Source organism: Emys orbicularis, chromosome 1 (genome assembly GCF_028017835.1).
Source record: "Emys orbicularis isolate rEmyOrb1 chromosome 1, rEmyOrb1.hap1, whole genome shotgun sequence".
Classification (NCBI taxonomy): Eukaryota; Metazoa; Chordata; order Testudines; family Emydidae; genus Emys; species Emys orbicularis.
Window position 1 is genome coordinate 361,693,738 of NC_088683.1, and position 24,494 is coordinate 361,718,231.

General features: G+C 60.4%; 1 protein-coding gene across 1 annotated transcript in view; it reads right to left on the minus strand.

Moving 5' to 3' along the window:
- Positions 1–1,920: 1,920 nt before the first annotated feature.
- ATG16L2 (autophagy related 16 like 2) overlaps positions 1,921–24,494 on the minus strand; it is a 57,198-nt gene continuing 34,624 nt past the window's right edge. The window contains exons 8-18 of the mRNA XM_065423223.1: positions 21,950–22,012; positions 21,574–21,682; positions 18,524–18,629; positions 17,367–17,437; positions 15,179–15,250; positions 11,229–11,349; positions 9,027–9,132; positions 7,586–7,735; positions 6,673–6,720; positions 4,430–4,531; positions 1,921–2,008 (exon numbers count right to left, since the gene is read on the minus strand). Coding sequence (XP_065279295.1) covers positions 1,921–2,008; positions 4,430–4,531; positions 6,673–6,720; positions 7,586–7,735; positions 9,027–9,132; positions 11,229–11,349; positions 15,179–15,250; positions 17,367–17,437; positions 18,524–18,629; positions 21,574–21,682; positions 21,950–22,012 — 1,036 coding nt within the window. The remainder of the gene's footprint in view (positions 2,009–4,429; positions 4,532–6,672; positions 6,721–7,585; positions 7,736–9,026; positions 9,133–11,228; positions 11,350–15,178; positions 15,251–17,366; positions 17,438–18,523; positions 18,630–21,573; positions 21,683–21,949; positions 22,013–24,494) is intronic.

Sequence of the window (24,494 nt, forward strand, 5' to 3'; positions counted from 1 at the left end):
AGCTGCTTCTGGAGTGGAGCACCCAACCCACACACAGCAGTGCAGGGAGACCCGATCTCTCTAAGTCAGGGCTAAAGGGCATCGGTGGGGGAAGGATGCGTTCCTACTATGCCCGTGGACGTCAGTTTCTGGGATCACTGAAACCGGTGCCTTTGAGGAGCACTCGACCCCCATAAAACAGCTGTGAGTAACTCCTCGGTGGGCGGCCTGGCTCTGGAGCTGCCGGGTCTCTCCTCCAAGAGGCTGGGCATCAAAGGAGAGTTAGAGCCTGGGGAAAAGAAACAGCCTAGAACTCCAAACCATGTTTTAAAGCTGTATTCACAGGACACCGCTGCCATGACATTACAGTCCCAGAGAAGGATATGGACTAGACACACATCCGCTACTGGGCCTTCCCCTGCCTTGACCTAGGAACCTCACACGGCCAATGCCTGGCATAGTTGGGGGGGCATTAGCCAGATGTATCTAAGTGCCCTGGTGGGTCTCGCCCCCCACGCAGGGCAAGTGCACATTCAGCAGCAGGTGGTGTCCTGCCTGGTGCAGCCCGCTGCACGTGTGTACCACCTGGCCATGCCCTGCCCATTCAGCTGTGCAGCCATGCATGGCACCCTGCCACCCAGCAGGGGCATCTCGACCTGAATGAGCTCGCATGGTGGAGCAGGCTGAAATCAGGAGATCAGATTGGCCCCCCCCAGCCCTGCTTTGCCATTGCCCGTGTGGAATCAGATCAGGGGATTGGACTGCACCGTGGACCCCCCCAAGCATGGTTTAGAACCCCCTAGCAGAGGCAGGAAGGGATGGAGAGGAGAAAGTCGCTCAGTGGCTCACCCCTGGGGAAAAGTGCCCAGGCGCCATGTCTGGAGCCCACCAGGTTGGCGTCTATGGCTCTTGGCTTGGCATGACGGCCCAGGCCACGGAGATGGTGTCCCAAGGGGCGATCCACTATTCCCAAAGCAGCCCCCTCTCCTAGTCCCACTGCAGTTAACGGGAGCTTGGCCACGGGCTGCACTGGGTCCGGGATCTCACTCCTCTCCCCCTCAGGCAGAGTTAGCCTCAGTCGCCTGTGGGAGGCACCGACTGGTCAGGGTGGGGCAGAGCCTAGAGACCCGGCTCACTAACCCCTCTGCACACAGCCCTGGCTCTGACTCGGGCTGGAGCCGAGCTTCGCTTCCGTTCACACACGCGAGCCTGACTCGGGTCAGCAAGCGTCCTCGGGCCCTGCTGGGGGGCGGGTCAGAGTCCGAGTCCTGCTGGGACTCGGGCCCAGGCCCCGTCGTTCTGCAGCGTGGACGCGGCTCAGGCCGCAGACCCGAGTCAGAAGCGCTGCGTCGGGCCGTGGCCGAGCGGCCCGGCTCCAGGTTTACAATGCAGCGTGGCCGCTCAAGCGCATTGGAAACGCTGGATCCTCACGCCCGGGTCCCGCAGACCTCGGTTTGCAAGGGAGGGTGGGCGGCTCCATGGAGTCCAGGCCCTCAGACGCAAGAGTGAGCTTGTCACGCCCTGCCTCAGGGTTAAATGCCAGGCACAAACTACTCCTCCCCCTCCCGAATGTCCCATAGCCGGAGTCCGGTGGGTATGTCTGCCCTTCAGGCACGACGGGCCCGTTCCTGCAGACGCTGGCCCAGCAGCCTCCCGCTCCTGCTTGCCCTTGGTTTTCTAATCTTCCTTTTCCAAAATGTCAGCGTCCTGCGAAGTGCCCCGGCTGCCGTTGCGAGAGGAGGCAGAGGTCTTTGGAGAGCAGCAGACGCAGCTTCTAACCCCACCTCTGCCCATCCGGGTCCTTTTCCGCTCTCCAGTCCTGGGCTGCTTCGGTCCTTGGGAGCTGAACAGTAGCAGCAGGGGCCGGGCAGGGCTGCAGATAAAGGAGGGGCTGGTGTCCTCTCTGGATTCCTCCTCCGCAGCCCGGCATCACGCTGAGCCCTATTTCCAGAGCACCACCTTCTTCGCCTGGTCCACGCTCACAACACACTGGCCCGAGAAGCACCACGCCACGGCATTCACCGAGGCCCTGGATGAGGGACAAGGACACAGGCAAGGAGAATTAACAGGACGCTAACAAGGGTCCGCCCTTCCCATATAGGGCTCTCTAGTAGTGCCAGGGGGGTAGGGATGCTGTTATCCCAGTGGGGAAACTGAGGCCCGGGTAAGTTAAGTGGCTTGGCCAAAGCCATGGAGGGCTTGGGCCGGAGTAGACCGCAGGAGTTCCTGGCTCCCGTCCTGTGCTCACACCACTCGCCCGTCAGTGAAAGAGGAGCAGTTACCCCAGGAACGATGGGGATAGTCTGACAGTCAACTGAGGGGGCAGATCTCTGAATGGCGGAAACCAGCTTCACTGACCCCTGATTTACTCCTGCTGAGGAACTGCCCAAGGTACTGTGGAGGCAGCGTGGCCTGGTGTCTGGCGCACCTGCACAGGAGTTGGGAGACCTGGGTTCTAGTCCTGGCTCTGCCACTGGCCTGCCGGGTGACCTTGGGCAAGTAACCTCATCTCCCGGTGCCTCAGTTTCCCCATCTGTGATACTAGCCTGCTTCATAAAGTTCTTGGAGATCTCTGACTGAAAAGTGCTCTATGGGAGCTAGCTATTATTATCCTTAAGATGTGCTTTCACCAATAGCACCTGTATATAGACCAGGCTTGTGTCTTACAATACCCTGGTAAGAAACAGTATTCTACCAACGGGGAAACCGAGCAGTTAAGCGATCACATATTGAGTTGGTGGAAGAGCAGGGCAGAGAAGCCAGGCGTCCTGGCTCCCAGTCCCCTCCCTTAACCACTGGGTCGCCCTGTCCTCCTTCCTAGGAGGCAATAACACAAGCTCAATCACCCAGCACCCAGATCTGTAAAGCCTCCCCTGTGGATTAAAGCACAGCCCCCGTGCAAGCCTTAGGGCCGGGGAAAAGGACGTGGGCATGGGGAGGATCCTGCAGCACAACTGGCTCTGGTCCTGCCCGCTCCCCCCAAAGGACCCTTGGAAAGGAAATGAAGACTGCAGGGATGGGGGCGTGGCAGGGAGGGGGGACCCCATTACACACTCACTATGGTGGCAACAGCTTCACCCCCACTCTCTAAAGCTCCCCAGTGTCCTGTGCACTAACCCTGCACCCCGTTTTCTCGGGCTCTGGCTGAGCAGGGGTTGCAACAGGATCCATCTGCCCCTCCCCCAAAATGTGGGCCCCTCCAGGAACTTCTGGGGTGCCCTAGACAGGGCTTTCTACAAAGCCTCTTTCCCAGGCTCCCTGCCCCGGCCAGCCCACTCCCCCAATGCACCTTAGAATCATAGAATATTAGGGCTGGAAGAGACCTCAGGAGGTATCTAGTCCAACCCTCTGCTCAAAACAGGACCAACTCCAACTATGTCATCCCAGCCAGGGCTGCGTCAAGCCAGGCCTTAAAAACCTCTAAGGATGGAGATTCCACCACCTCCCTAGGTAACCCATTCCAGTGCTTCACCACCCTCCTAGTGAAAAAGTTTTTCCTAATATCCAACCTAAACCTCCCCGACTGCAACTTGAGACCATTGCTCCTTGTTCTGTCATCTGCCACCACTGAGAACAGCCGAGCGCCATCCTCTTTGGAACCCCCCTTCAGGTAGTTGAAAGCAGCCATCAAATCCTCCCTCACTCTTCTCTTCTGCAGACTAAATAATCCCAGTTCCCTCAGCCTCTCCTCAAAAGTCATGTGCCCCAGCCCCCTGATCATTTTCGTTGCCCTCTGCTGGACTCTCTCCAATTTGTCCACATCCCTTCTGTAGTGGGGGGACCAAAACAGGACGCAATACTCCAGGTGTGGCCTCACCAGTGTCGAATGGAGGGGAATGATCACGTCCCTCGATCTGCTGGCAATGCTCCTACTAATACAGACCAATATGCCGTTAGCCTTCTTGGCAACAAGGGCACACTGCTGACTCATATCCAGCTTCTCGTCCACTGTAACCCCTAGGTCCTTTTCTGCAGAACTGCTGCTTAGCCAGTCGGTCCCAGCCTGTAGCAGTGCATGGGATTCTTCCGTCCTAAGTGCAGGACGCTGCACTTGTCCTTGTTGAATCTCATCAGATTTATTTTGGCCCAATCCTCCAATTTCTCTAGGTCACTCTGGACCCTATCCCTACCCTCCAGTGTATCTACCTCTCCCCCCAGTTTAGTGTCATCCGCAAACTTGCTGAGGGTGCAATTAATCCTATCATCCAGATCATTAATAAAGATGTTGAACAAAACCTTGATCAACTGCATCCCAGGAGCCTGGTCTGTTCCCGACTGGGCCGTTGTGCTGTATTCCTTCCCCGCGGGAGCAGCCAGAGCAGGCTCCCCTCCCTCCTGATCTGACCCCCTGCTGCCTCTGGGGCTGCCCCGTCCCCAGGATCCTGGTTTAATGCACTCAGCCTAGACCCTTTAGGACAGCAACCTGCCCTACGGGCCAGCGGAGCATCACCTGTGCTCCCCAGACAGGGTTGTTTCCAGCTTCCCGCTCTCCATGTTCCAGAGGTAGAGGGAGCCGTCCGAGGAGCCCACCAGCGCATAACTCTTATCGGGGCTAGAGGGGGGACAAGGAACAGAGAAGAGTATAAGATCAGCATGCAGAGACTCCTCTGCTGGTTCTTTGATACTGGCACATGACATTGGGACTCCGGTCCAGAGAGGCACAGAATCCACTCCAGGGTTTGGGAGCTCCATCCAGAGAAGTACATTGAGACAAGAGAGTGCAGCAAACCCGTGGAACTCCCTGCTGCAGGAGGATGCTGCTTAACCAAAAGGGCTGGAGAGTTTTAGAGTTTCTAATGGCCACAGCTCTGCAAGCCTGGGGCAGACTAAGGGTAGCTGCAGCCCATGTTCCAGGCTGTTCATTCATCACCCGCAGGCGCCAGCAAAGAATCTCAGGAACCTCCCTCTCCCTCAAAAAACAGCCGGGAAGAAAATTGAGGGGCAGGTGGGAGACAACCGCTGTGTCAAGGACAGCAGAATAGCCACGACAACAAGCAGAAGCCATCCTCCTAGAGCGTGCGATGGAGCTGGGAGCCAGCTGCCTGGCCTAGAGACGGGGAAGAGCCATTGCAAGCTCACCTCTGGGAGGCCTGGGGGGCCGGTGAGCTTGCCACTGATCCTGGCAAGGGAGCAGGGCTGAAGCGGCAGGGCAGATCCCCAGCTGAAGAGCCCACGCGCTGGGAAACAGCCCTTTGGCTTTTCAGGAGAACGCAGGGCCCTGCTCTTGGCGGGATGCGGGAGGAGCTGCTCACGAGGAAAGCTGCCAGCAGGCTCCCAGGGGCTCCCTCCGGCTCCTGGGATTCCTCCTCCAGGGTCACCTGGGGCCCTGCTGGCACCCCGGTCAGGGTCAAGAGCAGGATGAGGCATTTGGGGAAGGGAGCATCACTGGGTAGGGTCCATACAGCCCAGAAACGGGGGCAACGAGACCCATTTTGCCTCCATCTCCCACCCCGTCCAAAGCTTTGGCTGGGCGGTGATGGGGGAAGGGGGAGAAACGGGGTCGGAGACAACTTCCCACACCGGGATCCAGCCGCAGCCACAGACTGGGATGTGAGCAGAGTTCAGGTCAGGAGTCAGGGGCACTGGCAGGGCTGGGGGTGGTGATGCCAAGGACTGGGATAGCAGGTCTGTGGGGCAGGAGCGAGGGGCACTGGCGGGGCCGGGGGTGGCAGTGCCCAGGACTGGGATAGCAGGGTCCGTTGGGCAGGAGCGAGGGGCACTGGCGGGGCCGGGGGTGACAGTGCCCAGGACTGGGATAGCAGGGTCCGTGGGGCAGGAGCGAGGGGCACTGGCTGGACTGGGGGTGGCGATGCCCAGGACTGGGATAGCAGGGTCCACGGGGCAGGAGCGAGGGGCACTGGCAGGGCCGGGGTGGCAGTGCCCAGGACTGGGATAGCAGGGTCTGTGGGGCAGGAGCAAGGGGCACTGGCTGGACTGGGGGTGGCGATGCCCAGGACTGGGATAGCAGGGTCCGTGGGGCAGGAGCGAGGGGCCCTGGCGGGGCCGGCAGTGCCCAGGACTGGGATACCAGGGTCCGTGGGGCAGGAGCAAGGGGCACTGGCTGGACTGGGGGTGACAGTGCCCAGGACTGGGATAGCAGGGTCCGTGGGGCAGGAGCGAGGGGCACTGGCTGGACTGGGGGTGGCGATGCCAAGGACTGGGATAGCAGGGTCCGTGGGGATGGAGCGAGGGGCACTGGCAGGGCCGGGGGTGGCAGTGCCCAGGACTGGGATAGCAGGGTCCGTGGGGCAGGAGCGAGGGGCACTGGCGGGGCCGCGGGTGGCAGTGCCCAGGACTGGGATAGCAGTGTCCGTGGGGCAGGAGCGAGGGGCACTGGCGGGGCCGGGGGTGGCGATGCACAGGACTGGGATAACAGGGTCCGTGGGGCAGGAGCGAGGGGCACTGGCTGGGCTGTGGGTAGGACGCTTGCTCATTATTTACATGTTCTATGCCCAGCTCGCTGGCACTGTGGGTCCTTCTCTCACAACAATAACCCAGAGCTGTGTCAACGGACGGGCTGGGCTTGGCACTGCAGATCCCCAGCTCCGTTCACAGCAATGTGCCCTCGTGCGAGGAGTCTCCCTCCCGGTGACCCCTGTGGGGTGTCTCTCCTTTATCACTCTGCGGGAGGGCCAAGCCTGCACGATGGTGTGTACAGCTCCGAGCACAGCCAGCACCCCCACCCCCACTCACCTGAAGATCGCCTTCGTCCAGTCCGAGCCACACTTGAAGCCGTCGGCCCTGCAGACACAAACCGTCCCTGGTGAACGTGCATCGCTCCCTCGCGAAGGGCAACAGCTCCCCATGGGACACGCCCGGGGCCCGGGGCTTGGAGCCCCACAGAGGGGCTGGGACAGGCTCCGCTGCTCAATACAAGCCGCCCTGAGGAGAGCTGCTGGCTTGTGGGGCAAAGGGCCAGGCTCTGGGTTCAGACACGAGATCCCTGCAACCTCAGGGATCCAGCACTCCGGCTTCCACGCCCCGGGCAGCCAGCGCCAGACGCAGGCTCGTGGGATGGCGCAAGTGTCTTCTGACGGGGTAACGCCAGCGTCTCTGCCAGCCCACGAGGACACTGGGTGGCATCACCCATTTGGGCCTAGCCCCCTGCGGACTCAGACAGCCGCTCGCCCAGCCGTGATGCGGAAGAGGGGGCGCGCTAGGCCTCGCCCAGCGTTGGCCTGCTCAGGCTCCTGGAGGAGCAGCGCGACTGGCTCTGGAGGGGCGGCTTCGCCGAAGGGAGGGTGCTATGGGCTGTGGGCGGGCAGGACGCAGAGCTGGGCTCAATTCCCAACTCTGCCACTGGCCCTGCTGGGTGACCCTGGGGAAGTCACTCCCCCCGTGCCGCAGTTTCCCCCGGAGAACGCTGTCCTATCAGCAGCCTGAGGACTGGTGCGAGCCGCAGCTGCTAAGACAGATCAGGGCAGGAAAGGGGGGTGCCGGAGCAGGACGGGGGAACAGAATAGGCCAGTCCTGGAAGGGTGGCAGAGAACCTTTCAGGAGGGGACAGTATTACACCCGGGGGGGTCAGTCAGGCCAGGCCAGGCCAGGCCAGGCCAGGCCAGGCCTGGCTCAGGCTCTCGGGGTTAGGGTCCCGCCCGCCGCTCACCGGAACACCTGCCGGACGTTGTTCATCTTCAGGTCGATGACCTTCAGCGTGTTGTCCCTGGAGCAGCTCAGCAGGTGCATCTGGTCCTGGCTGATGTGGAGGGAGGTGACCTTCCCCTCGACTGGGATCACCTCCGTGCATCGGGGCCCCCTGGAGCGCGGCAGACAAGGGGCTCGTTAGCGCGCCAGCGACATCACCGGCCCGTGGAGAACCCACCCGGGGGCTGCCCGCTCCCGAAGGCCCGCGTGGATCAGAACCACCCCCGTGTTCCAGTCGGATCCCCCCTTCCAGGACTCCCACACGCCAGAGGCCGTCAGTTACATCCTGTCCCTGCTAACCTAGGAACCGCCCAGCTCCATTACGGGAGTTAATTACCCGGACAGATCCGTTGCTAGGGAACGGACGAGAGCACTCCCCACTCAGCGCTGCCCGCGGAGCGCTTGCAGGGAGCCATCAGGAGCGCCAGTGGGCAGCCCGCCGGGTATGAATAGCCCAGGGGAGGGACAGAAATGGCAGCAAGACACGTGGCAGCTTTTGCGCCGATTAGCCAAACCGGGGGGACGACACGCTCAGATGCCGGGTGAGCAGCCAAATGCCCGGCCACTCTGGATTGTGACCCACCCACCTCGGTGCACGCCGGCCGTCTTGCCCGTCCCACCCCCTTGGGGCTGCCCGGGGGACAAGGCACGGAGTGCGCCAGGCCCCCCTTCGCGCCTCGCTGCCCCAGCTGGCATCGTCCCATGTGGTGAGTTCCACTGAACCCATGCCCACACCCGGGCCAGGCCCAGACGAGCAGTCCCAAAGGAAGCACTTCCCAGCCCCGGACGGGACTTTGGCACTTAGATCATGGTGCTTGTATGGCAACCGACACAGCAGCATCTGAGCATTAACAGACTGATCCTGCGGCCCCGCAGGGAAAACGCATCTCTAAGAGGGGAAACTGAGGCACGGAGACACTGAGCGACTTGCGCAGAGAGCCAGGAATCTCCCAAGTTCCAGTCCAGAGCTGTAACCAAGTCATCCCAGAAAGGCTGGTCTGAGAATATCCAGGAGGGGGGCTCACTGCTTAGCAGCCCACTGAGGGGCAGCAAGGCCTACCGGGCAGAGCACAGGCCCCCGAGCGACTCCTGAGTTCTAACCCCGGCTTCGACACCGACTCCCGCTGTAGCCCCTGGGTGAGTCACTTAGCCAATCCGTGCCTCAGTTTCCCCATATGTGAAACAGGGAGAATGAACAGCGCCCTCTCTGGGTAAGCTGATCCCAGGGCGGACAGGTCTGAAGTCGGGCAGGAAGGTGTTTCTAGAACTGCAGGACGGCGCTTTATCCTGCTTGTTTCCCCAGTGCCAAGCAAAGGGGGCCAGAGACCCCAGGGGCCCAGCTGGTGGCCTAACCAGCTGAGGCTCCTTGCCCCGCAGCTACCTCGCCCAGGGAGGGGAGTCACCTGCTGTCCCAGAAGCGGATCTTCTTGTCGTGGTGGCCGCTCACAATGACATTGTCACCGCACACCACGTCGTTGCAGTAGGAGACGACGTTGATGGTCCTGCAGCCTGTGGGGACAGCACGGCCGTGAGTGACGGGGGGGGGGCGTGAGGCTGGCGGGGCAGTGCCAGGGCACCGGGGGCTCCGCTATGGGCCGTGCTACCTCCCAGAGGATACCCTTTACCCACAGGGAGAACGCTGACCATTCATAAGGGAGCACTGTGCCAGACAGCACCACCCGTCTACCTCCCAGCATGGCCCACACCGCGCAGGGGAGCTGGGCCCGGCATTGGGTCCCACGCACCAGACCCGAGTTCAAATCCCGGACAACGAGCTCACCTGGGACGGGGTCGGTTTGTTCTCAGCATGAACCACTCGGCGGCTCGGTGCCTGGGGCAATCCCCGCTCAGGGCGGGTCTGGCCCAACCATGGCTACCCTCCTCCTGCCCCCTTGGTCCATCTTGGCTCTGGCTCCCGCTGTGGGTTTGTCCTGTGCCCAGCGCAACGGGGCCCTGATCTAATGTCTCTTCAAGGGCGATCGCACTGTAACTAGTAGCCCCAGGGCTGGAAAGGCCGGAGCTGAATTCCAAGAACGGGGTGGAGACCCGCAGCCAGGGATGGGGAAGTCCAGGGCTGGCATGACGGCAGGTCCTGCAATGGCACGGCTCCCTCTCCGTCAGCTCCCCGGATTTCCCGGGAGGGTCCCCACAGCGAGGAGGCCCAGCGTTCCTTCACGGAGCAGTTCTCTGCCCGCAGGCGAGGTGCGATAAGACAAGGGACACCAAACTCCCAGCACCGGCCCGCCCCCAACTGTCTAGTCTAGCTAGGTGGCTACTTGGCTCCCACCACGGCCACAGCCCATCAGTGACCACGGTGCTGCCCGCTCCTAGCGCCCTCCTCCGAGGCCTGCGGTGCTCTGCAAATACGGCAGCCCAAAGGCAGCCAGCTCTGGTCCCCCCCACCCCGTCTGTTGATCCACCTGCTCCAGCTTGTCCTAACGCCAGCCTGTGAACTCCCTGGGGCAGAGACTCTCCTTGTTTCACTGCCCAGGACAATGCCCCCAACTAGGACCTCTAGAGGCCATTTCCCTTGGGGAAACTGAGGCACAGGGCAGTGGAGCACGTTGTCCAGTGGGTGGCAGGGCTGGGAATCAAACCTAGGCCCCCGACTTGAGTCCTGTGCCCTGCCCACATGACCACACACTCCCTCCTACGCCTGCGCCACCCAGCCACTGATAGCCAGTGCTTTTCTTCCCCCTGGGTGGCATTTCGTCCATCCAATGGAGGAAAGCGCAGCCAGCGTGAATCTCGGGCGGTCAGGTGATCAGCCGTGAGTTCTCCTCTCCCTCGTCTTTCCACGGCCGCTAGCCCCAGTTAAAAAGCCACCGCATGGAAGTAACAGAGCCGAGCCAATTCATCCAAGCACGTGAGGATGGTACGTCCCCATCCCCTGGCCAGGGCGTGAGTTTTAGCCTGTAAGGCCATGGGGGCAGGGACTGTCTCTTCCCCGTGTGCACGGTGCCCAGCACAACGGGCCCCAACGGGGATCGGAGCCCTGGGGAATTACTGTAACAGAAACAGTCACTTAGCCGGCTTTGCCAAGACGCACAGGGCGGGCTGTCCCTGCTGCGGGCCCAGAACAATCAGAGACTATTAGCCCAGGACTCCACACAAAGACCATAGAGAGGGCCCATAAGAACCTGCTGTAACAGATCCACAGCCAGACTTCAGAGGTCCTGGTGGAACCACACGGTGCATCCAGGTAGAACCCAGAACCTTCTGCTCCAAAGCACAAGCCTTGAACTAAAGGGGCATCTCTGGTAGCTGCCGTAGTCTTAGAGACTGTATAACAGCCGCTGGACTAAGGCACTGGACTGGGAGTCAAGAGACCTGGCTTCTAGTCCCAGTTCTGCCACAGACCTGCTGTGTGACCCTAGACAAGTCACTTCCCCGGTCGGTGCCTCAGTTTCCCCATTCAGATTGTAAGCTCGTCGCTGCAGGGACTGCCTCTGGCTCTGTGGTTGTGCATGAACCTAATCTAGACCCTACTGCAATACCATCATCATCCCGTGCCAACAGTGGACAAACCACACACTTGACACGCCCCCTAGTGGAGGTCGCTGGTGAGACACAGGACACTACGCCCGACAGAGTCGGTTACTTACAGGCCCCTTTGCACAGGTCCCATTCTTTGACTGTCCTGTCCCGACTGCCCGTCACCGCTTGGTGGCGGGTGGAGCGGAATTTGGCAGCTGTCACTTTGTCAGCATGGCCCGTGAGCGTCTCCTAGACAACAGAACAGCTGGGGATGTTAAGGGGTTTAGGGTTTTTTTTTTAATTTCATTTTCTTCCCAATAATCTAATTTTTAAAAAAATAAATCACAACAAGGAAAATGACACACAATGGCCCTGTTACAGAAAAGTCAGCCAGTTACGGGCTTGGAGAACAAAGCCCAACACTGCCCCCTGCTGGAATTGTTGTAGAAGTGAAATGGATTGTGGGTTTTTCTTTTTAATTACTTAAAACATGACAATCTCTCCGCAGTTCCAAATAATGAATCCAATACATAGACTCCTAGACTTCAAGGTCAGAAGCGACCATCGTGATCATCCAGTCTGACCTCCTGCATGCTGCAGGCCACAGAATCTCTCCCACCCACTCCCGTAATAGACCCCTAGCCTCTTGCTCAGTTACTGAAGTCCTCGGATCATGGTTTAAAGCCTCCAAGTTAAAGAGAATCCACCATTTACACTAGTTTAAACCTGCAAGTGACCTCATGCTGCAGAGGAAGGTGAAACCCCACGAGGGTCTCTGCCAATCTGACCCGGGGGAAAATTCCTTCCCGACCCCAAATGTGGCGATCAGTTAGACCCTGAGCATGTGGGCAAGACCCACCAGCCAGACACCTGGGAGAGAAGTCTCCGTAATAACCCAGAGCCCTCCCCATCTAGTGTCCCATCATTGGCTGTTGGGGATATTTGCTGCTAGCAGTCAACCATGGGCCACATGCCATTGTAGGCGGTCATCTCATACCATCCCCTCCATAAACTTATCACGCTCAGTTAGGGTGACCAGAGAGCAAGTGTAAAAAATCGGGACAGGGGGTGGGGGGTAATAGGTGCCTATATAAAAAAAAGCCCCCCAAATCAGGACTGACCCTATAAAATCGGGACATCTGGTCACCCTACGCTCAGACTTGAACCCAGGTAGGTTTTTGCCCCACTGCTTCCCTGGGGAGGCTGTTCCAGAACTTCACTCCTCTGATGGTTAGAAACCTTCATCTCATTTCAAGCCTAAACCTGTGGACGGCCAGTTTATATCCATTTGTTTTTGTGTCCACACTGGCCCTTAACTTAAATAACTCCTGTCCCACCCTGGTGTTTATCCATCTAATGCATTTATAGAGAACAATCATCTCTCTCCTTAGGCTAAATAAGCCAAGTTCCTTGAGTCTCCTCTCATTAGGTAGGTTTTACAATTCCTCGGATCATCCTCGTAGCCCTTCTCTGCACCTGTTCCAGCTTGAATTCACCTTTCTTAAACATGAGAGACCAGAACTGCACACAATACTCCAGATGAGTCTCACCTGTGCTTTGTTTAATGGTACTAACACTTCCCTGTCTCTGCAGGAAACACTTCACCTGATGCATCCTAAGGCTGCACTAGCCTTTTTCATGGGCACATCACATTGGCCGCTCGTAGTTATCTTGTGATCGACCAAAACACTCAGGTCTTTCTCCTCCTCCTATATGGGCAGGCAGGGTTTGGAAGCAGTGGCAGAAGACTTGGGAGCTAGTTCTCAGTTACACTACAGCTCCTTTCTGTTCCCAGAAATAGCCTCTGAAACCTTTTCCTGGCTGGTGAGAGGACCTGCTTTCAGCCCTCGGCTCAGGGGTACAGCTAGAACACACAGCACTACTGCTATTCTTGGCTTCACGGGAAGCAGAGCGCGAGATGGAACAGCCCTGAGGCTGCTCTAGCTTACGCCAGGGACCAGCCAGTCCGGCTGTAACAGATCCCCAGCCAGACTCGCATGGCTCCAGAACACAGGGTGCACCAAGGTGGTTTGAAGCTCCTCCCCCGATCCGCCCCAGCAGGAGCGGGGCTGCTGAGCTTGACGCCCTCACTTTCTAGCCTCAGCTCTGCTGGGACTCGGAGCTCGGGCGCCGGCTTGCTGCGAGAACCCCGCGCTGAGCCTAGATCCGAACGCCGCAGGCAGCTCCAGGGGACCGATCTGCCTGCGCAGCCTGGAGACAGTCACTGAAATCCAAGGCCTGAAAGGGGTGGAATGTGCAGAGCCGTGGCCGGGAAGCGCCCGCGTGGGGAGGCTCAGCTGGGCTCTTGTGTAGGCTCCGCCCGCAGATGCACGTATAGGGACAGTCACTCCTAACCCCGGAGCTGCTGGACCGGCGGGGCTTGGGAAACGGCTCCGTGTTCTTCCAGGCCCAGATCCTCTACCGGGGCAAATCAGCGCAGTGCTCGCAGTTTACACCAGTGGAGCAGCTGGCCCTGGTGCCTTTGGCAGCAGGGCCGGGGGAGGGGAGGGGAACGATTTTAAACGACTGCACCAGACTTGGGTGGGGATTCCCGCGCCTCACCCAGAGGCACTGAAGCCCAGAGCCTCCCAAATATCTCGGCTCCCAACTCCCATGGGTTTCAATGGAAGTTAGGAGCCTAGACACCTTGGCGGATCTGGGCCGCAAGCACCTCCGGCCCTGCCTGAAGCCAGCGGGATCTCCAGTGTGCAGCTCCCCCCAGGATCAGGCCCTGGGTTCACAGCATCTCTGCCAGCTCAGACAGCACAGTCCCCAGCGGGGTCTGAGTGCCAGCTGCAAGGCACGGGGCACCGGGCCGGTATTAAAGCCACCGGGCAGCCCGGCACGTTAATGCAACTCCATCCCTGCAGGAATCCTGCCTCTCTCCCAGCTGGCGCTCCCCTCCCCCACCCAGCTTGCCCTCCCCCACCAGCGTTCAAGCCTGCTCCTCGCTGACCCACCCCACTGGTGGGAGCACAGGCCCGGGAGGGCGAGGGGAGGCAGGACACATGGTGGTGTATGCATCTCCCTGCTACCACGAATTCCCTTCTGCCGCCAGCCATGTCCCCTCGCTGCTTATCCCTCGGGGCTACGCAGTGCCAAGGCAGCGCCCCCTGGCAGCGAGCTATTCCCACGCACTCCATCCGTGCAGGGCTGCCGGCGGCCCGGCCCAGCACAGACAAGTCCCACGGGTTACTAATGGCTGCTACATTCAGCTCTGTCCGCACAGAGGGGGCGACCAGCGACAGGGAGCTTGGCCCCGGGAGACGGTCCCAAGAGCATGGCCAGGCTCTCACCGCCTCTGAAGACCTACAGACCGCACAGGGGGCGCGACGCGGCCTCCGCCCACTAGGCACCGCTCTCGTTCCCTGCCGGGGAACCCATGTGCCGGGGGCAGAGCCAGGCTCTCTGCAGTCACACAGCACCTCCCACCTGAGGGCCTCAAGCCCTCGGCAGGTACCCAGGGCCAAATTCTCTGCTGGCATAAAATGCAGCAAGGATAGCCTTGGGGCTAAGGCACAGGCTTGGGAGCCAAGACTCTGTTCCCAGAGGTGCTTGGCGGCCTTGGGCAAGACACTCCACTGCTCTGTGCCTCAGTTTCCCCCCCTCACATGGGGATGCCAGCACTGACTGACCGGAATGAGGCCAGTTTACTGCCTCCTGCAGGGCCCCTCTCACACGTGCTAAATTCAGGAGAGCTCATGGGATCCATCTTCGAAGTATTCATGGGCGACCAGAAACGTGTCTGCCTGCCGACAGCATGTGACCAGGCACGTAGCTGCGGCCACCCTGCTGGTAGGTTACCCTGCCTGGCAGATCTGGGGTCAGAAGAACATCCTCAGGGTATTGGCAAGGCGCTGCGAGAGACTGGGGGCATGACACCCACCCCAGGTAACCCAGCGGACGTCACGCATCTGCTTGATCTGAACATGTTTCATGCAGCTGATGTGTGACAACGAGGGGCGATCCCTGGTGGCCCTCAGTCCCCTAGGTGTCTGGATCATTCCCCGGTTGGCAGGGGACATCCCCCTCCCCCACCCAAAAGGCAGGGACCCAGACAAGACCCCGGGGCACTTACTTTGGATTTGCAGTCCCCGATATGCCACAGCTGCGCTGCATTGTTGTACGCCGCCGCCAAGATCTGGCAGCCCTGAAAGAGGAGGAAGAGGGAGTTGACGGGTATAGGCCGGGGAGTGGCAGCGCGAGCCGGGGTTCCTGCCCTCGGCTGCACACAGAGCTACCGGTCCTCGGCAACTGGGATCACAGAAATCTGGCGACGCCATGTGTGTGCAGTCAGCGTGGTCTGTGCCTCGCCGTGGGGCGCTCCGGAGCGGCCAGCACGTCGTTCCAGCTCCCCTCTGCCAGCCGCCCGGCTGCTCCGTGGCGTTCCACATGGTTTCAGTTGAGACCAGGACAAATGACTCCCGCACAGAACCCGCCCGCTGCTTTTCCTCGCCGGGGGGATATTCGCTTTGCCCGGGGCAGGCTGGATTCAGCCGCTGCCTCTCTAGCGTGAAGAAGCCCCTTCAGGGCCTGCAGGTCGCTGATCCCGTGGACACCCGTGCGATCATCTAGGCAGCCTGGATCTTCCACCTGAGCTGCCTCCCCCGGGCTTCCCCGCATCCTGCCCCATCTACCTTGCAGCCTTCTCCCCCTCGGCTAGTTCCCTGGATCAGCCCCTTTCCCATGCTGTAGGGTGCCCCCTTACTGGCCAGCCCCTCCCTCTCTCCCCACCATCTCTGCCTCCTGCCAGCTCAGTCCCTGGGAGAACGGAGGCCAGCACAGGTCACTAACTGCTGGGGGGGGGGGGGAACAGCGGGAGGGATCTAGCCTTAGTTCAAACAGGAGCCAGTCAGAGGGGTTGGTCTGGGCTAGACAGGAGGTCAGACCAGGTGATCACAACGGTCCCCTCTGGCCTTGGAATCTACGAAGTCCCTGACACTATCCCCTGTCGCCACCGGGGCTGGGTGAAAACAGCCAACCCCGCTCTCTTCCCGGCCATTCACACACCTCCCAGCGGAGAGCCCCGTCCCAGAGGCACGGCCTGACCCTCCCAGACAGCGCCCGGCGAGCTAGCAGCGCTCACAAAGCGGGGGGAGCCGGCCCCTTCCCGCTCATGGAGTCAACGAGGCTCTCGAAAGACCCCCGCCCCTGCCAGCGAACACCCGAGCACCGGCTGGGGGCTGGAAGAAAGCCTGGGTTTGAAGATCTTCCGCTACGCTGGACCACCAGGCGCTGCTTCTCTCTGCTGCCATCTAGTGCCCACGCTGGGCAAAGGCTCCTGCTGGCTGCACGGCACCTCCAGGGCATGTTGATCCCAACCAGAGACAGACCCCGGGGCGCAGGGCCGGCTCCAGGCACCAGCACAGGAAGCAGGTGCTTGGGGCGACCAATGGGAAGGGGCGGCACGGCAGCAATTCGGTGGTGGGTCCCTCAGTCCCTCTCGGGGGGAAGGACCAGCCGCCGCATTGCCACCGAAGAATGAAGTGCGGTAGAGCTGCTACCGAAGTGCCGCCAATCGCGGCTTTTTTTTTTTTTTCCCTTCGCCGCTTGGGGCGGCAAAAAAGCTGGAGCTGGCCCTGCCGGGGTGGACTCCGCTATTCAAAGCGCCCTCCTGAAAGGTCCCACTCCCGCTCCGCACCCCACCCCACCTCGGCCTGGAGCCTCCATTCCCCCTCCAGCTTCCCAGCAGCCTCCCTTCTCCTGCCCTGGGGTTCCCGATGCATCACGGTCTCCTTCAGGCGCCCCCCGGGGCTTCCCAGCTGTTCAGAGAGCATGGGGCTCTCCTGGGACCCCTGGAGAACTTCCAAGCTCTGCAAGAGCCGTTTCTCAGAGGCTGCTCCAGGAGCGGCGAGGAGTCAGGGGACCCAGACGCTAGGCCGGGCTCTGCCACTGATACGTTGTGAGGAAGCCACGGAGACCAACCAACCCTTCACCGGACTGGGCAAAAAACTCTGCAGGCCTCTGGCCTGTTTTTTCCCTGGCCCGGCTCCTCCACCTCCCCTCTGCCCTAGGAATGACTCCTGCCCCTCGTCAGCCCCCTCCTCGCGGTCGCAGCAGCGGGAAGAGCTGGTTGCCCACAGCTGAGAGAGGCGGCCAGGAGGTAGAAGAGAAAGGAAGAGCTGGCAGATGCGCCGTGCTCTGAGCACAGGGGCCGTGGCTTCCCCCGGCTGCCTCTGTCCCGGGATCCTGGCTCAGGACGGTCCCAGCCAAGCTGGGCCCGCCAGCAACTCCAAACAGGGCTGGCCTAGCAACGCCCCACTCACCGACGGGTCAAACTCGATGCTGGTGATGCTGCCGTTAGCCCCTTCCAAGGTCTGCAGGTTCTCCAGCTTCCCTGAGAGCAGACAGAAACAGCACGGTGATTAGCCCCAGGGCAGCAGGGAGAGGTGTAACAACTGCGGAGACAACGCCAATTCCTGAGCCTCCGAGGCCCTGGGAGCGCTCGGCAGCTCTGAGAATCCATCGCTCAGAAGCTGGAGGCACCCCAAGTCAGAGGCCACTTTAAAAAACAGCCCTTGACTCTCCGTGCCTCAGTTTCCCTCTCTGTGCAATGGGGGATATTTACATAGCAATGTCTCTAAGCAGAGAACACCCAGGGCCTGGGGGATGCTTGGGTCTGAATTTCACGGCTCTGCCAGAGAAAGTGGAGCAGGAAAGGAAGCCCTGGGCGGGCAGCAGGTGTCCGGCCGTCAGGGCGGGGTCTGTTTCCAGGGCTGCGGCGCCCCTGGAGATTTTGGGAAGGGGAAAGGAAAGGCTCTGGGTGTGCTGACGGGAAGGCGCTTAGAACAAGTGACGGAGTGACAGCTAAGTCAAGGCCAGACTCTGCAGTGACCTGACCCAGAGACCCCTGCCATCTGCCGGCTGGAATAAGCCCGTGCCTGTACATCCTACTGCACCTGAGACCTGGGTCACAACCTGCACGCTCCGTAGCCTGCAGCGTGACAAGGGCGGCCAAACCAGAGCTCCTCTTTGCTGGCCTAAACTGTATTGCTGCGTTCTGTTTAGGAGCTGATGGGTTCCACCCCAGACATGGCTGCAGCAAAGTGAGGCTCCCAACGTGTTAGAGAGGGCAGGGAAGCGGTTTGAGATGCGTCTGGAGGAAGCGCACTACAGGACTGCAAGCTCACTGTTGCAAAGGTCACGGAGAGGCAGGAAAGGGCTAGGCGGTCACAGGAGGATGTATCAAGGACTCGACACCCTTGCAGGATTGGGGACGGTCACTAGCATGACAGGATTCACCCCCCCGGCTGTCTGCAGCTCAGCGGACCACAAGCCCGATCCCCACCAGGACAGAGTATTACCACCCGGCTAGCTGGTGAGCTCTCAGCCACCCTCCCACTTGGCAATGCCGCTCCCACGTTAACCTACGGCTTGGCACGGGTATTCGACGCCCCTGGCCAGGAGCAGTGAACTGTTGTACCTCCGGCCACGCTCCAGAGCCTGATGAGACTGTCAGCCCCGCCCGTGGCCAGCACGCCGGAGCTGGGATTGAACTTGACTGCGTTCACCTCGGAGAAGTGCGCCTCCTGGAGGAGAGAAAGGAGAACTGGTGAAACCGTGAGGGCGAACGTCTCCTAGGATCAGTGACCAGGCACCAGGTGCCACCCCTAATGCTTAGCGTGGCCAGGGCAGAGGGCATCGGCTCAGCACATTAACTCAGCCCTCTGCGTGGCCCTGCTGAGCAGAGTCCTAGCCCCCGTCCCATCTCTGGCACCGGCGGAGCGTGGCAGAGTGGCTGGTCCCAGCCAGGATAAGACCCCGCTACCATCGAGTGGGAAGGACTCAGGTGGTCAGGGCCCCGGCTTTTGGCGATGGAAGCCCCGCCCCCAGGCTTGGATGCATGCGGCCAAGGTTTGTTAGCCAGGTCTCCAGTGTCTTCTCAATCAGCTGGCCCAGCAGGTTCCATCCGCCTCCCACAACAAACCCCAGGGCCTGAGCCCCATGGGGCGGCTATTGCCAGAAGTCTCCCAGTGGCAACTAACGGGCCCAACTGACATCCGGGCCCCATCGTTAGTTACCCATAAGATCCAGGGGTCACCCAATAAAATGAACAGGCAGCAGGTTTAAAACAGACATAGGGAAGTATTTCTTCACACAACGCACAATCAACCTGCGGAACTCATTGCCTGGGGATGTCGTGAAGCCAAAAGTATAACTGGGTTCAAAAAAGAACTAGATAAGTTCACAGAGGATACGTCCATCAACGGCTATTGGCCAAGATGGGCAGGGAAGCAACCCCATGCTCAGGTCCCTAAACCTCTGACTGCCTGCAGCTGGGACTGGATGACAGGGGATGGATCACTCCATAGGGGGGAGGGATAGCTCAGTGGTTTGAGCATTGGCCTGCTAAACCCAAGGTTGTGAGTTCAGTCCTTGAGGGGGCCATTTAGGGAACTGTGGTAAAAATCTGTCTGGGGATTGGTCCTGCTTTGAGCAGGGGGTTGGACTAGATACCTCCTGAGATTCTATGATAATTGCCCTGTTCGGTTCATTCCCTCTGAAGTATCGGGCACCAGCCACTGTCAGAGCCAGGATACTGGGCTAGATGGACCATTGCTCTGACCCAGGATGGCCATTCTTATGTTCCACATGCTTCCAGTACGTTTACACTGCAGTCTGAGCTAGACCCCCTCCAGAGCTGTTCTCTGCACCAGCTGCAGCCAAGGGTGCTCTGGAAGGAGATCAGCCACTGCCCTGGCCAGGGAGGCTGTCCGCCCCGCTCCAGAAGGAGGTTCTCAGCTTCTAGACAGCGCCCAGCTGCTCTGTTTTATTCTGTTCTCCGTAGCTTCCTATAAGATCCTATAAGACGCTGGTCGGCTAGAGGAGAATCTGAATGAAAACGCACTTGGGGTGTGGCGGGGAAGCTCGATCTGCGCAGCCTACATGGGTTTTAAGTTGCTAGGCCTGTGACAGAGAAGAAGGTAATTAACGAGGTGCAGCGTCCACCATGTGCAGCAGGAAGGCATCAGCCGCTCTCATCAGCCAATGCACAGGGCTGTGAAGGAGGCCCCGGGTAGCGCGCGCTGTACCACGTCTCCTCAGCAATGCGGGATACCACGTCTGGCCTGGGCGGGCACGTACCACGCACCCCTCTGCCCTGGCTTCCCACAGGGCAGCGAATGAAGGTCAAGGTCCTGGAAGTGGCCGGCACCACTGTCGACCGCTCTGCCCCGCTGGCCCAGCGGCACTCTTAACAGTCAGAACCTTCGAGGGGGCTGGAACGAACTCCCCCAGGAACTGAGGCAGGGGTGGGCAAACTTTTTGGCCTGAGGGCCACATCTGGGTGGGGAAATTGCATGCAGGGCCATGAATGTAGGGCTGGGGCAGGGGGTTGGGGTGTGGGAGGGGGTGCAGGGTGTACGAGGGGGATCAGGGAAGGGGGTTGGGGTGAAGGAGGGGATGCAGAGTGCGGGCGGGGTCTCAGGGCAGGGGTGCGGCAGGGGGCTCAGGGCAGTGAGTTGGGGTGCAGGAGGAGTGCGGCCTCTGGCCTGGTTCCGCTTACCTGGAGTGGCTCTGGGGTGGCAGCGGCTCCCTGACTGCCTGCCCTGGCCCTGCGCTGCTCCCGGAAGCAGCTGGCACCACGTCCCTGCAGCCCATGGGGGAGGGGAAGCAGGGCTCTGTGTGCCGCCCTCCCCTGTGGGTACCTCCCCCGAAGCTCCCATTGGCCATGGTTCCCCGTTCCCAGCCAATATGAGCTGCGAGGGGTGGTGCCTGCAGGCGAGGGCAGCACGCAGAGCCCTCTGCCCCTCCCCCCGTCCGCCCTCCCCCCCCGCCCCCTCCCGGGCTGCAGGGACATTGTGCCGGCCGCTTTTGGGAGCGGCACGCGGCCCACGGCGCCACGTGGGTGGCAATCCCATGGGCCGGATCCAAAGCCCTGATGGACCGGATCTGGCCTGCGGGCCGTAGTTTGCCCACCCCTGAACTAAGGACCATCCCAAACCCTCCACTTTCCGCTCCAAGGCCCATGTCTTGGCTCCACAGACAAAAAAAACAGAGCAAGGTGCGTATTAAAAAACCTACCCCCCTAAAACGCTACCAAACCCAGCCCCTCCCTGCCCTGCACGTCCTTCTCCCCCGGAGAGATGAGAGAACATACGTGACAGACACTGGTCTGGTTACCGATGCACGAGTGGCCGATGCTCAGATCTATGGTGATGAGGGCGGTATAGGAAGCTACGGAGAACAGAATAAAACAGAGCAGCTGGGTGTTGTCTAGAAGCTGAGAGCCTCCCTCTGGAGCGGGGCGGACAGCCTCCCTGGCCAGGGCAATGGCTGATCTCCTTCCAGAGCACCCTTGGCTGCAGCTGGTGCAGAGAACAGCGCTGGAGGGGGTGCACCAGCGACCTGGAGACAAGGCGTTTGCCAGGGGGAGCAAAGCGAGCGAGCGCGAGCCCCGGAGCGTGGTGGGCTCACGGGAGACGCTGATCGGTTTGCCCATCCAGCACGTCCCTGGTGCCTCCAAGCTTTTACCTGGACGTCGCTGACTCGGGACGGCAGGCAGGTGACGAGGCAGATGGGCATGGAGCGGTAGCGCACCTCGGATCCGCTGCTGATGGAGTTCCCTCGTTTCAGCCTGAAACTAACGAGAGCGGGCCCAGGTCACAACACAAGCAGACGGCCTCTGGGGAACACGGGGCCTGACGCCAGCCCAGCTGAGCCTTGTCCCGTCTGAACGACGAGAGATCACTGCAGCAGCCCGGTGAGCAGAGGGCTGAGTGGGAGGGGAAATGGGGGTGGGAAAGGAGGACCCTTTAGACCCACCATTCAGTCGATGCTACCCAGACCTTTGGGAAGTGCATTAAATCCCGGGCCCCCGGCGACGCAGGACACACGACAGCAAACTTACTCCAGCAGCCCTTTGAAGACATCCACGCACTGGGCCAGAGTCATGGACGTGGCGGAGGCCGATCTACGGCGAAAGCCAAACAGAAAAGGAGGCAACGGATGAGCAAAGCACGGCTGGGAACGGGACGGGGTTGTTCTTTGCGTCACGGCTCTCCCAGCCCTCCGGGCAACGTCCCCTTCTCCCACCCGGGCGGCGGGCCACAGGCCGGGTCGGGGGGCTGCAGCCGATCACAGAGGAGAATGCTGCCCTCAAAGCCCGACGCGGATGGAGAGCTTGGCTCAAGCTGCGCTCGGGCCAATGGCAGCAAGGGAATGGCAAACCTTCACCTCCCCATCTGGGGCGACAGCTGGGACCTACTGAAACCAATGGGAGCTTTGCCATCGATCTCGATGGGACCAGGAGTTCACCTCTAGTGTCTCGTTCTCTGCCCTTTGGGAGAGGCCACTGGGGGAGCTGTGCCACGCAGGAGCAAGTTTCTCTGGGAGTCTGGACCCAGTCACGCTCGACCCCCTCCCCACCACTGCCTGTTGGGGGTCCTGTCCTGTATTCCAGTCAATATCCCTCCCGTGGGCCAGGAACCAGGGCAGGGGGGAGAAATGGGGTGCCTAGTGGCACCTGGGGCTGCAGCGTGGCATTGGCAACGCGCCCTGGGGGTCTACAGCTGGGGAGCACAGTCCAGCGATCGCTAAGCGAGGGAGGGAGCTGGGTACCCTGAGTTTTACTCCCGTAGTGAAGACCAGCCCGGATGGTGCCACGAATCTGCAGGGCTCGGGGGCTAGAGAACCACCATCATTTGAGTCAGGGCTTAAGCCAACCGCTGTTAGGGATCAGGGTAGGGGCCGTTTATCCCCCATCTGCTGCTGGTGGGAGTCTCACAGCTTCCCCTGAACAGCTGGCGCTGGCCACGGGCAGAGAGAGACCAGGCTGGATGGACCCGGGGGCTGAGCCGGTCGGGCCAGCCCTACGGTGCCTGTGCCTTGCGTTTCTCCTTTGGGATAACACAGAGCGCTTCCATCCGCTCTGCTCTATCTCCCCTTACTCGCCCTGTCTTGGCCATCCGGCCTACAGGGACCGCAGGCACCCAAGGGCGACCCATAGGAACCAGAGATGGGACTGGGCTGCTTGGCCACTGTCCCTCATCCCATGGGAGGAATCAAGGCTGGTCTTTCCCCTGCACTGGGGCAGAGCCGGGGTTTAAATGTCTAGGTAGAAAATACACCACAGTGGATGATCCAATCTTAGCTGAAGCAGCTGGATTAGATCACAGAATATCAGGGTTGGAAGGGAGCTCAGGAGGTCTCTAGTCCAGGGTTGGAAGGGACCCAGGAGGCATTTTCCATCTGTAATCTCTATGGCTCGGTGACCTCTCAGCTTGGGAATGATTTCAAGCCCAGCACATGGCACTGCTGGGCTCCTTCCCAGACCGGGGGGATACTCCTGTGTTTTCCACACAGCTCAGCGTCTCTCTTCCTCAGAACCAGCCAAACATCCCCCGGGAGATGACCAAGGTGCCAGAGAGAAGCCGGAGGGGGTGTGTGTGTTACTGATGGGGCAGCGAGCTGGAAGGGCCTGGTTTTTGCACTAGTGATGGGTGAACCTCTAGCGGTCTAAAGGCAGAATCCAGGCTGGTTGGATGCTTTTCCATGCCCAACCGAAGCCGAACGTCTCAGGCTGGAAATCTCTGGAGAACAGACTCTCCCACAAGGTTACCCGCACTCCTTGTTCCCTGGCAAGGCTAGGACTTTCTATAAGCGTCACTGTCCCCCGTTGTACAGAAGGGGAAACTGAGGCAGTGTGAGGCAAAGGGACTTGCCTAAGATCACAGAGCAAGTCAGTGCCAGAGCCAGGACTAGAACACCTGGGTCCCAGCCCCGTGATCTAACCAACCTCCCTCGCAAAGGCCGTGAGCCTGCAAAGTGCTGGGGCAATGGACAGAATGGGCTTCTTGTTCTGAGCACTGGCCACTGCGTTCTCAGAGGAGCTGCCTGAAAAACAGCAGCCAAATTTCAGAAGTAAAAGAGTCACTTAAACATTTGGGATCCTCCAACATGGCTCGGGTTTGACGGGGGCTTGGGGAGGGTGGAGGTTCAGGCCAGCTCTTGTTTGGTCCGGGCGGTTCACCCATCTCTAGTGCTCAAAAATAACGAACGGTGGAACCGGAGAGCGCTCAAACAGGCACGGTGAGGGAGTCTAGTCTCACGGACGCATTGCCACCTGGTAGGAGCCCCGGGGCCCGGCGGCCGCTGAATCTGCACCTCAGAACCGCAGACACGCGCAGGGCAAGACTACGCGAGCCACGGGATCATTTCCTTTGGAAGCGAGCACGGACTTTTCTCCGCCTTCCTCTCCAGCGCTGAGCGGGGGTCGTCCCGCCCGGGTTAGTCCCTTCGCTGCAGGCTGAGGAGGGGTGGGAAGGGTGGGACTCCTCTCTGACAAACACCGCGCAGTGAGAACTGCCCTTCCCCTTGGCCCCCCAAGTAACTTTGTTTGACCTTATCCCTTAGAGGCCTGGGGCTACTTCAGCAAGATGATCAGACATTCGCTC